The following is a 14,554-nucleotide window of genomic DNA, read 5'->3' as shown; positions in this document are numbered from 1 at the left end:
TTTGTTAAAGGCTCACTTCTGGATCTGGCTGCCGTGGATTGTGATAGAAGACTTGAGTGAGAGCATTATTTTAGCAGGCTGGCTCTGGCGCTATAGCAGCAGGAGACAAGAGCACCTGGCTAAGGGCTGTTGCTCCATATTTGCCAGGGGCAGCAGACTCAGTACAGTTATTGTGACTTGTGAAATGAGGTGTGTCATTCACTTGAATGGTGTGTATTATTGCATTTATCTGAATTTAGATATTGGGTGTTTCATGTCTTTTTTTCTTTCCAAGCAATTTCAAATAATTCAAACAAAAGTTTAAGTATAGAAAGCCAGCAGGGACATGCAAAGTAACAATTTGAAGGTTAGATTCCTCAGTTGGAGGAACTGGGACCTGCTCCAACTCCAGTCCTGACAGTAGCTCATGGGAACCACAATGAAAATATTTGACTATTAGTACAGTATTAAAACAGGCCAATAAATACAGATTTAATTCATGTGTGACTGTGAGACACTCATCAAAATTGCAATGTGCAGAGGAATTTTGTGATGGTGATGGAGCTTCTGGCAGTGAGTGGCTGAGTTGCCTGAATGTAGAGTACCCCTACAGAGGGGCAGAGTACACCGAGAGACCACTGGCTCCCATTGGCCAAGCTGCTCTGATTGTTGAGATTGGGGGTGGCAAGGTAGTGAGAAGGCAAGAGGACGAGGTAATGTGGAATATCTAAGACAAGGGAGTTGTCCAAGGAAGGAGCATGAACGGGACGGGAAAAGAGGAGAGGAAATGGGCAGAAGAGGGAAGAGTACTTGGACAAGAGCTGAAGAGGTTAAGAGAGCTTAGTTTGAAATCACCAGCCAAATATTTGACTGGATACCTTTAATGTCCCTTTGTTGTGATGTGAGGAAGGAAGCAGCTGAAATGTAACATACCTCTCAGATACTAGACCATAGCTGTCAACTTTTCCCTTTTCTTGCGAGGAATCCTATTCGAAATAAGGGAATTTCCCTTTAAAAAGGGGGAAAGTTGACAGCTATGTACTAGACCACTGGTGCAAACACATTTTGTGCGATAGAAGGCATGCGGGCTGTTTGTGCAGAGGGTCTCTGCTATAAACATCTATTATAATAAATGTTGAGTGGCCTTCGTCCAATAGGAGCACCTGTATAGAGAATGCTTGCAGAATGTCAGTGGGGTGCACCATCTTGGACTAAACCTGAACTTTAAAGAAAAGCTCTGTCAAAGTTTCAGTAATTTTAGCTTGTGTCTCACTGTAGTTTTATGGAAGGTTTTACTAGCTGCCAGAAGAATGATCTAAGCAATTTCAAGGCACACTAAATACAATTCCCATGGAAAAAACATCAGCCCACATTTTCAGCTGTGAACCACCTTCCTGTGAGCTGTGATAATAACTGAATCCACACCCATATTATTGTAACAAAATGTGGTCAGTTGAGCTTCAGGAGCATCATTGAAAATATTCAAGAAAAGCAAGAGACATCCACCCTACTTTAACATTAGCGATAGGTAGCAACTTCCCCAAAGTACTAGAATTTATTCTGTGCCACAAGTTTTTTCTATGAATCCACATTAATTTCAGACTCCTTCAGTATACAATGGAGACACAGAGGTATCACTTCTTTTTTGGAAGAACTAAAATAAATAAATCACTTGCTTATTCACCCTCAATTTTCTTTTCTCATCAGGAGCTCATTGAGGTCGACAGTGAAGTTGTGTTTGAACTGGCTTCATACATCTTGCAGGTAAGTTATGTCAGATTTGTTCTTTTTATCTTCCAACTTTCAAGACTTGCCACTTAAGGATTTAAAAATAAATAAATAAAACACATATATTCAAATATAGGGAAATGAGCTCAACATTTTAGCCCATGTCTCAAAGCAGCTTCTTACACCGTGACTCGTGTGCGCACATATGTACAAACATGCCACTTGCTAGATCTGTGTTGTGCCACATTGCTCTGTGGATACAAAGCATTCAAATCCCCACTTGGACATGAAGCCCAGTGGGTGGCCTTGGGCCACACACCAACTCTCAGCTTAGAAGATGTGGAGAGATGTTTGATGCAACCTTGAGTTCCTTGGAGGAATGTGCTAGTTCATAGTCCAGGCATATGAACATGTATGCAGACATGGGAGCTACCCTGAGACTGAAAAGCAAAGTAACCTTAGTTTTATAGTGTTCATAATTCAACTGGGATGGCCCTTTGTTGTTACTATTTTACTTATTTATTCCAATAATGTACATTCAACACACCTGCCAAAAGCACTCTAGGAAAACAGGGTTGCCAGTAGCCTGCTTTTGGTTAGGATGATTTGGCATCAGGAATCATCACTTTGAAGACAATGAATCTCCTGGCATTTATAAAGTGTAGAGTCGTAAGTACACAGAGAAATAATTAATCACTAATATGCAATCATGGTGTGTTATTTAAGTTTCCTGAAACCCCATTTGTATTTTCCTGAAAAGGTGTTCACAGCTTGTGGCCCACAAAGTCTACCAATACACTGGGGCAGGCCAGGGGTGTGAAAAGTCTCCTCTTGGTTGGTTTGCAGTCCCAATAAGACAGCCAATTTAGAAAGTTTCCCAGGCTGCATTTTACTTGCCAGTTCAAAGTTTGTGCAAGGCTGCTCCACTCGTACATCACACTCCTTGTTAAACTGAAGGTGAATTTGCAAGCCTGACTTGAACCTGTTTCACGAAGCCCCAATGCAGACATAAGTATGATTTGCACTAGCAATTGCTTGCTCTAGGGAGGACAAACATTGGATGCAACCCCGTATATACATACCAACAAGACTTGCGTCTCACTTTGTTAAAAAGATACATGGAAACTGCTTTAGCCATGGTTTGTTCATAGCAGATGTATCACTTAATGGCCTGGTTTTCATACCACCGTAAGACATGTTTGGAACTGCAGAAATATGCTGGCTCCCCAAAAGGAGCTTGCACCTACTTTCTTCCAACTTCCTCCAGCTCAGTGCAACATGTCAACTTAGTCAAGGCTTGACTTAGCATGTCATCTGAACCCAGGCTTGTAGTTAAGCTCTCTCCACCAGGGCCTGTAACCAACCTTGGCTCATGGTTAAGGAGGGAAGAGGCTAACTTTTAGTTGTTGTTGCTTGCTACCCTAGACTCCTACTGGGGAAGGGCAGAATAGAAATTGTTGTTATTATCATTATTACTAGGCGGATGAGATTTTTTAAAATAATCAGTCTTCAGTGCTTGTTAAATACTTAATTATAAAACCAAGACCATTGAAATGTTAATTCAGTTCCATTGGCTTTCATAAGCTTGTATTGTACCACGCTGGGAGCTAGCCCCATGATATAATTAGCAGAAATGGAGATTGCCAACCCCAAGGGTACTATAAAGTAACTGTTTTTTCCTTCCGCTGTAGCCCCAGTTAATTGATTGCCAATTAAATGGAATTAACAAACACAATTGTAAATTCTACTCTAGACATCCACAAACATTTCCTTGGAGCCTTAGCAATCAATTAATTTGAATTACAGCAGGAGTAGTTAAGTCTAGTTAAACCTCCATAGTGGAACTGCTTCTGAAGTGGTTGTGCTATGGTTACGCAGTCATGCTGAAATAAGTTTGACTTTTGTTTCCTGCACAGGAAATGCTCTGGATGTATAGAGAGGTTTGGTAAGGAGGGCATTTTCAGTCACAATTATATGGCATCCATGCTATTTTATTGGGTAAGATGGGCCTGAACAACTGGTGATGCACCAATCTAAGGCAGCCCACACAGCCTGACCTACAACCATCCAGTTAGAATCATAGAATCATAGAGTTGGAAGAGACCACAAGGGCCATCGAGTCCAACCCCCTGCCAAGCAGGAAACACCATCAGAGCACTCCTGACATATGGTTGTCAAGCCTCTGCTTAAAGACCTCCAAAGAAGGAGACTCCACCACACTCCTTGGCAGCAAATTCCACTGTCAAACAGCTCTTACTGTCAGGAAGTTCTTCCTAATGTTTAGGTGGAATCTTCTTTCTTGTAGTTTGGATCCATTGCTCCGTGTCCGCTTCTCTGGAGCAGCAGAAAACAACCTTTCTCCCTCCTCTATGTGACATCCTTTTATATATTTGAACATGGCTATCATATCACCCCTTAACCTCCTCTTCTCCAGGCTAAACATGCCCAGCTCCCTTAGCCGTTCCTCATAAGGCATCGTTTCCAGGCCTTTGACCATTTTGGTTGCCCTCCTCTGGACACGTTCCAGTTTGTCAGTGTCCTTCTTGAACTGTGGTGCCCAGAACTGGACACAGTACTCCAGGTGAGGTCTGACCAGAGCAGAATACAGTGGCACTATTACTTCCCTTGATCTAGATGCTATACTCCTATTGATGCAGCCCAGAATTGCATTGGCTTTTTTAGCTGCCGCGTCACACTGTTGGCTCATGTCAAGTTTGTGGTCAACCAAGACGCCTAGATCCTTTTCACATGTACTGCTCTCAAGCCAGGTGTCACCCATCTTGTATTTGTGCCTCTCATTTTTTTTGCCCAAGTGCAATACTTTACATTTCTCCCTGTTAAAATTCATCTTGTTTGTTTTGGCCCAGTTCTCTAATCTGTCAAGGTCGTTTTGAAGTGTGATCCTGTCCTCTGGGGTGTTAGCCACCCCTCCCAGTTTGGTGTCATCTGCAAATTTGATCAGGATGCCCTTGAGTCCATCATCCAAGTCGTTGATAAAGATGTTGAATAAGACCAGGCCCAAGACAGAACCCTGTGGCACCCCACTAGTCACTCTTCTCCAGGATGAAGAGGAACCATTGATGAGCACCCTTTGGGTTCGGTCAGTCAGCCAGTTACAAATCCACTGAGTGGTAGCATAGTCAAGACCGCATTTTACCAGCTTCTTTACAAGAATATCATGGGGCACCTTGTCAAATGCCTTGCTGAAATCAAGGTAGGCTACATCCACTGCGTTCCCTTCATCCCTTCAGGCTTGTAATTCTGTCAAAAAACGAGATCAGGTTAGTCTGACATGACTTATTTTTCAGAAATCCATGCTGACTATTGGTGATCACAGCATTCCTTTCTAGGTGCTCACAGACTGTTTGCTTAATGATCTGCTCCAGAATCTTCCCTGGTATTGATGTCAGACTGACTGGGCGGTAATTATTTGGGTCCTCTCTTTCCCCCTTTTTGAAAATAGGGACAACATTTGCCCTCCTCCAGTCTGCTGGGAATTCGCCTGTTCTCCAGGAATTCTCAAAGATGACTGCCAGTGGTTCTGAGATCACATCTGCCAGTTCTTTTAATACTCTTGGATGCAGTTCATCTGGCCCTGGAGACTTGAATACATCTAGACTAGCCAAGTATTCTTGTACTATCTCCTTAGTTATTCTGGGCTGTGTTTCCTCTGCTGAATCATTTGCTCCAAATTCTTCAGGTCGGGCATTGTTTTCTTTATCGGAGAAGACTGAGGCAAAGAAGGCATTGAGGAGTTCAGCCCTTTCTGTGTCCCCTGTTTGCATTTCACCATCTTCTCCTCTGAGTGACCCCACTGTTTCTTTGTTCTTCCTTTTGCTACGAACATACCCATAAAAGCCTTTTTTGTTGCTTTTAACCTCTCTAGCAAGCCTGAGTTCATTCTGTGCTTTAGCTTTTCTGACTTTGTGTCTACACATGCTGGCTATTTGTTTGAATTCCTCTTTGGTGGTTTCCCCCCTTTTCCATTTTTTGTACACATCCTTTTTTAATCTTAACTCAGTTAAAAGTTCTTTAGATAGCCACCCTGGCTTCTTTAGGCACCTTCCATGTTTCCGTCTCATTGGTATTGCCTGAAGTTGTGCTTTTACTATCTCCCTCTTAACAAACTCCCAGCCATCATGAACTCCCTTTCCTTTTAGTATTACTGTCCATGGGATCTCACCCAGCACTTCCCTAAGTTTTATGAAGTCGGCTTTCTTAAAGTCGAGAAATTGAGTCCTAGTATGCTTGGCTGCTCCTTTCCGCTGTATAGTAAACTTCAGAAGAGCATGATCACTCGCGCCTAATGATCCTTCCACTTCTACCCCACTAACCAGGTCATCAACATTGGTTAGGACCAGATCTAAAATGGCTGTTCCTCTTGTAGCTTCTCCCACTTTCTGGACAATGAAGTTGTCTGCAAGGCCAGTGAGGAATCTGTTTGACCTTATGCTCTTGGCTGAGTTTGACATCCAACAAATATCCGGGTAATTGAAGTCCCCCATTACTACTATCTCCCTTCCTTTTGCATGCTTGGCCATCTGTTCCAGGAAGGCATCATCTATGTCCTCCGTTTGGCTTGGGGATCTATAGTAAACTCCCACAATGAGGTCACTGTTATTCTTCTCTCCCTTAATTTTGACCCAAATGCTCTCACTTTGGCTTTGAGATTCTAAATCTTGGATCTCTTCACAGGTATACACATCCCTGACATATAACGCCACTCCTCCTCCTTTCTTGTCTGGTCTGTTTCTCTGAAATAGATTGTATCCCTCCATTATTACATTCCAATCGTGGGACTTATCCCACCAGGTTTCAGTGATGCCTATTATGTCATATTTAGTTTGCTGTACCAAGAGCTCAAGCTCATCTTGTTTATTTCCCATGCTTTGCGCATTAGTGTACAGACATTGAAGTCCGTTAATCATTCCCCCGTGTCTCTTATTTAAGGAATTTTTCCTCCCACCACTAGGTCTGCGTGCTGTTTGCTCCATTTGGTCTATGACATTGGGATGATCATCTTCATCAATTGATAGACTCCTACCTTCAGGAGCACTGTCTCCCTCCCCCACATTAGTCAGTTTAAAGCCCTCCTGATGAGGTTTCTGAGATTTTTGGCAAAAACATTCCTCCCAACCGTTGTGAGGTGCAGCCCATCGCTTGCCAGAAGTCCATCTTCAAGAAACTGCAGTCCGTGATCCAAGAATCCAAACCGTTCCTGTTTACACCATTTGCGAAGCCAGTTGTTCACTTCCGCTATTTTTCCCTCTCTCCCTGGGCCACGTCGTTCAACTGGGAGGACAGATGAGATGACAATTTGTGCATTTAATTGCTTCAATTTCCTGCCCAGAGCCTCGTAGTCTCTTTTGATCTTCTGGAGGCTATTGCTTGCAGTGTCATTGGTTCCCACATGAACCAAGAGGAAGGGGTATTTGTCAGTGGGTTTTATGATTCCTTGCAGTCGTTCAGTTACATCTTGGATCTTAGCCCCGGGGAGACAGCACACTTCCCGAGACATCTTGTCAGGCCCACAGATCACTGCTTCTGTTCCCCTCAGTAGGGAATCCCCTATCACCACTACACGCCTCCTCTTAGGTTTGGTCGGGGTTCTTCCGTGAGCTGTCCGTTCCAAGGTCGCCTGCACATTCCCTGAGGACTGACTTTTCTGCTTGTCTTCATATACCTGATCGACTGTAATGAGGGAGAGATCCTCAAATGGAGTCTGCTCTTCGTCTTCCATGCTAGGGGAGAGGGCCTCAAAGCGATTGTGTGTTTCTAAACAATCAGAGCGAACCCTGGGCCTCCTACTTCTTTGAGTCACGTTTCTCCATATATCTGGCTCCTGTGTTGTTGAACTAGCCTCCTTCTCAGGGGAGTCCCCTGTCTCCTCCTTGGTGGAGACGGTGTGCTCTGTTGCTTCCAAGTTGCTTGGCTTCTTTCAAAGTGAAAGGAAGGCCTACTTCAAGCCTTGCAGATAGTTGTTTTGGAAGCCACATTTTCCTTTCTGGCACCTGCCAAACTGGCTTTTATCACAGAGAGATCTTCTTTTCTAGGAAAGAAGCAAAGAACTTCCCTTCTATTATTTACTCCCGAAAATCATTCAGTTAAATGCAGGGAGGTTTGCTTAGCAATGTCCTTTCTGAATTTAAGAATTACACAGTCACTTTGATAAGCACTATTGAGTCACTAAGTGGAGATCAAGAGGTATACTGGGGTATGGGAATATACAATTTACAGAATTTTCCAATAGCGAAGTGTTGAATATGTATTTAAAAATCAAACTCTGTTGAATACAAAAATCCAAGAGACACCCTGCCAGACTTGGTTCTTCTGTCAGGAGCGTAATATGGCTGCAATTGGAAAAAACGAAACTTTTACAGGTTTAGGCTGGCCTAAAACTAGGCTTCTGGCTTGGGGAAACTTAGCTCTGTTTGAGGAAGGGGACAGTAAAAGTCATTGTGAAACAGCAAATAGACTAATATTGATATAAAATGTGTATCAAGTGCTTGGCACTTATTCTACTGCCTTTGTACCCATTGGTTCATTGAGCAATTTGATAGTAATTATGCTGCCCAAACATTTCACAAATATTTTTCATGTGTTTCTGTATGCATAATGGCTGCAATCCTAACCCTGTTTACCTGGGACAAAGCTCCATTAAATTCATTGGTACTTACTTTTGAGTAAACATAACCATGAGTAAACATAACCATGTTTAGGATTTCAGCTTCGAGCTTTATTAAAAAAAAAACTGAAGCAGAAAATTCCTGGAAGAGGCCTGGGCATCCCTAAGGCAGATCAGGTCCCTACATGTGTTTTCTGTCTTTCTCTCACTGCCCTCCTATGGCTACAGCCCTGGTTCTAGGAGAAGGGGTCTGTTATTCAGCCCTACCTGTTTCCAGTTCAGAGCCCTGACACTTCACAATCCAAAATTACACATTCTTCTAATGGAAAACAGTAGCAAAAGTGAAGAACTTAGTTTCGATAGTAAGGATTGATAGTCAGAGTTAAGTCACAGTGTTCCCAGATGCAAGACATCTAAAACAAACATTTTGTGCTCCCTTGAGTGGTTGCTTAGGAAGTGCAAATGTTGTGAAAAGATATTGTGTCCAAAGGAAAATAAAATAAGAAACTGAGCTGTCCCAAATGTACTTAACTTACTAAAGGAATCCCAAGTCTCAATAGGACCACGTCTCTGCTTGCACAGAGTTGGTATGAGGCCAGTCTTTAGAAGATAAACAAACTTTTAGGTGTTAACCTCATGTCATGGCTACATCAGAATATTGGGGCACATCCATGCTACAATATGAGACTTTCAATTCAGCTTTGCACATAAGTCTGCAAAAGTTATTAGCCCACAAAACCTTTACAAGCCTGGTTTCCACACATAGTTATGTTGGCACATCAACAGACTACAGAAAAATTATCCAGATTTCTTCTTATTTGCCCTATCTTTCCTGCTTGGTCACCTGTAGGCAGTTCTCACCAGGTGTCTAGGTTTGCAGATATTTGCATGCCTAATGTTTAAGTATCATAGTTTCTGTAATGTTTGTAAGAAAGGTATGTTAGAGATCCTCACACCCTCATAGAATTATAGTTCCTTAATTTCCCTTGACTAAGCGGGGGAGGAGACTGAGGTGTAGTGTTGTGTCTTGCTTTTAGAGAACTGTGCTCTATCAGAGTGGTAAGCAGGCAAAGTATGGCCAACCAGTGGACCACTGCCTAGTTTTCAGTGGGTAGCCTTAATGCCTGTTGCTAGGATTCTTGTAAAGCAGGAATGGCTGAACAACTCATGTCAGTGCCAGCCAGCAAGGTCAGTGGTCAGGAATGATGAAAGTTGAAGCCCAACAACATCTGGAGAGCCACAGGTTTCCTATTGTAAAGAGTGCTGGGCTGGATAGACCCTGGATTTGACCCTGTGCAACACTTACTATGTTCCTAAGCAAGATTGCATACTCAAAATCACTTAGCACACTAGTCTTTAACTATCCAGGCTTTAACTAACATGTCTTTAAGTATCCAGAGATTCTGAATATGAAGACTTCTTTGTAAATTTAAAACATGAATCCATGGGGATTCTGACTGAGAAAGGCTGAAGTTGCCTCGCCCTTCCTTAAGGTGCATGTATTGGGACAGTACATTGAATCACCAGGACACCCCCATCAGCCACCTATTCAGGCTTCTTAAAGTTGACAGTTGTAAACGCTATGATGACATTTTGTTTTGAAGATGGGGTCATTTAAAATGCTTTGGAATGCTTTTATTTGACGTATCTAGAAATGTATTTTTCTTCATGTGTATATGCAAATTAAGTGATGCTTTATGCTCTGCCCCCTTTTCACAATTTTACAGGAAGCAAAAGGAGATTTTTCAAGGTGAGTTTTGCATCCATATTCTTCAGTTAATTATTTTAAAGGAAAAATGATTGTTGTTAAACTAGAACATGTGCCTTATAATTATGTAGTATAGCTCTTAATAGTTGTTGCATCCTAGAGTCAATTTTGTCTACTTGTCATTCAACCCACAAATACAGAATTTAAAGGAAATCCAAAGCTTGTTCATGCTTCGTACATAAATGATGTGTTTGTGGAATTCAGGAAACACAATACTGTCTATCTCCGTACAGCAGAAGGAAATCTCTGAGGAAATGACTTGGCTTCCCATTTCCTTAAACATACATCCAAAAAATGACTGTTTTACATTTACAGTTCTCCCTGGTCTGGCTTAAAAAGAGGTCACTTATAATTGCAGAGGTGATGGCTGCATAGTGCCCCCAAACCCCCCCTGCCCTGGAAGAGCTGGTGGGTCCTTGACTAGGTTTCTCCCTCAAGCCAGCTGCATCCTGTATATCAGCATTAGGCCCACTCAGGACCAGTGAGTCTGCTCACAGCACAGTGATTGCCCCAGCTGAACCTATGACACATGCTAAGGCAGTGTATTTGCCTGCACTCACCCCTCTAGTCCCGAAGGCTTATAAAATGCCACTATTTAGAATTTAGAACTTTTCACTAACCCCCAAAATTAAGCAATAAAATACACCATTAAGCTCCTCAATCTGAAAACGTTAGGAACACAGAACGATGCAGGTCACACTTTGCTGTAGGACAGGCTGAGACTCTGACACATCACTTTCAGAACCTCAAGCAGCTTGTGAAATCCTGACGTATTTGTGACTAGGAAACACAAGCCTGTTCTTGTTTATATTTCTCAACTCCTAGCATTTCAGATTAGCTTAGTCACTGCAGTTCAGTAACAGGGCCAGGAGAAGTATTTAGAGATTTTAGCATGCAAGTTGATTTATTGCAGCAACACCACAGAAGAGATGTGGCAAGCCTGTGTCGGTTTTGGTGCAATGCTAGCAAGCAAAGTATAACAAAATACTTTGGAACAAAAATACAGCAATATTTAAATACTCTCCTAGAACATCTGTTACAAAAAATAAAAAACCATATTGTGTTTTATGTGTCCTAACTTTCTTCACTTTTCTCACACAATTCATATGCTACTCATATACACAATTTATTTATTATATATTCCTTTATTTATTATATATTTTGTTTATGACATTTATATACTATTCAGCCAACCAGATTTTCTGAGTGGTTTATACAAACAATAAAATATACAGTTCACAGTAAAACTCAAAAACCGAAGCAAAATAAATCACAGTGCAGAAAGCCCAGCAAAAAAACCCCAGCCTACTAAATTTATTTATTTAGTTAGTTATTTTATTTTGAATATTTATAGATCACCCTTCCTCAGCAATATGTCAGTTTGATTTTTTATATATTTGAAATACATACACTATAGCAAACATAGCTAAGAGGATATATACAAACTAAAATATTTGTGTAACTAAAATTTTAAAACGCAGGTGCATACATCACTTCTGAGGAATAAACCTTGTGTTACTACACTGTAAAAGCTTAGGTGAATAAGCTATATTCAGTTGCTGTCTGAAATTCAGCAATATGGGAGAGAGACGCACCTCTAGGGGGGGACATTGCAGAGTTGGGTTCATAGAATGGATAAGGCCTTTCTGCCGGGCCCCTCACCCTATATTCTGGCTGGGGCTGCCTCAAAGATTGTGTTGGTTGCTATTGGAGGAGGCCCTTCTGTAGATAACTGGGCCCTGAACTATTTCTTGGCTGTGAAACCCTGAGCAATCTATAAATCTTTCTAAATAAATAAATAATTTAAATAAATAAAATAAAACTACATACCTGTATGCTACATAAAAACACAGCAGTTAAAACCATGCCAAACATTCACAGACAGCGTTCTACTGTCCAATCAATGCAATGTTGCCTGTTGTCATACCTTAAATACATAAATAGATTGCCAATTAAAAACATATCTACTTGAAAATGAATAGATTGCCAAGGCAGGATTGCCAAATGCAGAAGGGGAGAGAAATCTCTACATATTGGGAACTTCCGGGAAGGAATAATGGTGGACTAGACATTGGCTGTGGATACTCCTGTCAGCAAAGATAATTATGCAGTGATTAAGATAACCAAGGTAGATATCATGGTTATCACAACCCCCTTTTGAGATAAGGGAGTTTAGAGATAAAGCCTCACATGATCAGAAGCAGACATTCTTCACGCTGGAGGCACAAGTTTTTGTGGGTGGAGAACCGTCTTGAGCGAGGGACAGTCATTGAGCCCACACACAGCATAAGAGCTCTTAATTAGAGCACCAGGTCAGCAAAATTCTTTTAATTATTATTAAGACTGGAAGTAAAGAAAAAATGGATTTTCTATCTGCCAGTTAAATGGCACCCAGAATGGAAATGGATTGATGAGTAACAAAGAAGTGCTAATTAACGGGCTTGAATATAAATCAAGAGGCTTAAATTACCGTATTTTTTGCACCATAACACTCACTTTTTTCCTCCTAGAAAGTAAGGGGAAATGTCTGTGCGTGTTATGGAGGGAATGCCAACGGGTGGCGGCGGGGGGATCTGCTGCAGTCGTGAACAGAGGTTCCATGGTTCCCCTTCCTTCCCTCCTCCGTGGCTCGCTTTGAAACAGCAAAGCGGGAGAAGAGCTGCTGAGTGGGGAGGAGAGAGGGACAGAGAGCCTGCTTGCTTTAAAGGAGCAAAGCGGGAGAGGAGAGGAGCCGCTTACACGAGTAAGCTCCTTTAAAGCAAGCAGGCTCTCTGTCCCTCTCTCCTCCCCACTCAGCTCGCTAAATAGCAGCAAAGTTTTTCAGCTCGCTAAGCCGGGGATGAGCGGGGAGGAGGGAGAAAAGCAGAGCCTGCTTGCTTTAAAGGAGCAAAGTGGGAGAGGAGAAGAGCCTTCTCCCCTTATACCCCTCTTCTTCATTATTAGCAGCATCCTTCTCCACCCACCCCACACATGCTTCTTCTCCCCTTATACCCCTCTTCTTCATTATTAGCAGCATCCTTCTCCACCCACCCCACGCATGCTTCTTCTCCCCTTAAACCCCTCTTCTGCATTATTAGCAGCATCCTTCTCCTTGTCCCTTGAGTGCTTTTCCTTCCCTCCCCACTTAAAATGTGGTTACAAAGCATGGATCCACATGGATCCTCAGGATTTTTTGCACTGGGTCACCCCAAATTCACCATCAGATCACATAACATGTCCATGGCTACATCTTGCACCAAAAAAAATCACGCACCCACTGTTGTCTGGGGCCGCAGTGGTACAAAAACGTGGTTACAAAGCATGGATCCACATGGATCCTCAGGATTTTTGCATTGGGCTACCCCAAACTCACCACCAGATCACATGTCTGTGGCCACAGCATGAACCACAAAAATCATACATCCACTGTTTCGTTTAGAATTTTTTTTCTTGTTTTCCTCCTCTAAAAACTACATGCGTGTTATGGTCAGGTGCGTGTTATAGAGCGAAAAATACGGTAACTACTGATGGCCTTGAAAGATCCCATCTGATGAATGGCTTTGAATTTGTGTGAAATCTTTACTTTAAATAACCGATGAATCTTTGTACCGTATATCCTGAATTTGCGTTGGAGACTAACCTTAACCTTATGTGAAGAAAGGAATGTGTAAATGCAAGATCCTAGAAGGGAGATTGCCAAGGGAAAACCTAACAGAAAAAAGGCAAAAAAAAATAATGCTGAAGACTTTACCAATCGTTGATAGCATAAGACGAATGTTGAATGAGCAGTTCACAGAATTAAAAGCTGAGATGCATAGAATTTCAAGAGAATTTGGATCAGAGATATTTCAGATTAAAGAACTCACAGGACCTGTTGGAGAGGATTTAGAATCGCCTCTGCCTGAGTTTGAGACAGCCTCTGACCATGGATTGGGCTGCATGGCCTAGCAGCTGGAGGACGAGACAGATGAAGGACTCTGTTGTGATGCCAGGAGAGATAAATGGATTTACAATCAGAGTTCTTGAGAGCTGATCACAGATGACAGATGATGGAGATGTGGTTGAAAGGGGAAGGTACGATTGCACAACGAAACGCCTATCAACCTATGATGATTGGTGTGCATTTTTTGGGGAGGGGTGGAGAAAAAAGGACTATTACTAGGATCTGTGGGAACCCTTGGCGAGTAACGCATCATATTGGACTGGAAAAAGACCATCTTGGACATTTAATGATAATAAAAATTCAAGAGCTACTTTTGGACTTCTTGAGTGGAGAACAGTGAATCTGAGATGCTTGGGATGGAATATCAAGAAAAAACACCTAGCAGACTGAGAAGCAGCTATATAATACTTCTACATGTTATCCTGGAGTGCATGCTTTGAATATTTTGAATAATTATCATATACATAATTGGCAAACAGATAATTGGGAGTTCATCTTTTTTATCTCCCCCCCTTACTTCATTTCTTTTCTT

The 14,554-nt window shown here is 42.0% G+C and overlaps 1 protein-coding gene across 14 annotated transcripts in view; it reads left to right on the top strand.

The window, feature by feature from the left end:
* Window positions 1-14,554, top strand: part of FRMD4A (FERM domain containing 4A) — a 464,351-nt gene that overhangs the window by 351,914 nt on the left and 97,883 nt on the right. For 13 of the 14 annotated variants that reach the window (XM_053406326.1, XM_053406327.1, XM_053406332.1 and 10 more), the window contains 2 exons: window positions 1,687-1,743; window positions 10,060-10,082. In XM_053406326.1, coding sequence (XP_053262301.1) covers window positions 1,687-1,743; window positions 10,060-10,082 — 80 coding nt within the window. Of the gene's footprint in view, window positions 1-1,686; window positions 1,744-10,059; window positions 10,083-13,743; window positions 14,154-14,554 lie in introns of those variants that run through there. The other variant, XM_053406336.1, reaches the window with a different exon arrangement.

Source organism: Podarcis raffonei, chromosome 10 (assembly GCF_027172205.1).
Source record: "Podarcis raffonei isolate rPodRaf1 chromosome 10, rPodRaf1.pri, whole genome shotgun sequence".
Lineage (NCBI taxonomy): Eukaryota > Metazoa > Chordata > Lepidosauria > Squamata > Lacertidae > Podarcis > Podarcis raffonei.
Note: the sequence above shows the minus strand (reverse complement) of the source record. Positions and strands in the feature narration are given on the sequence as shown.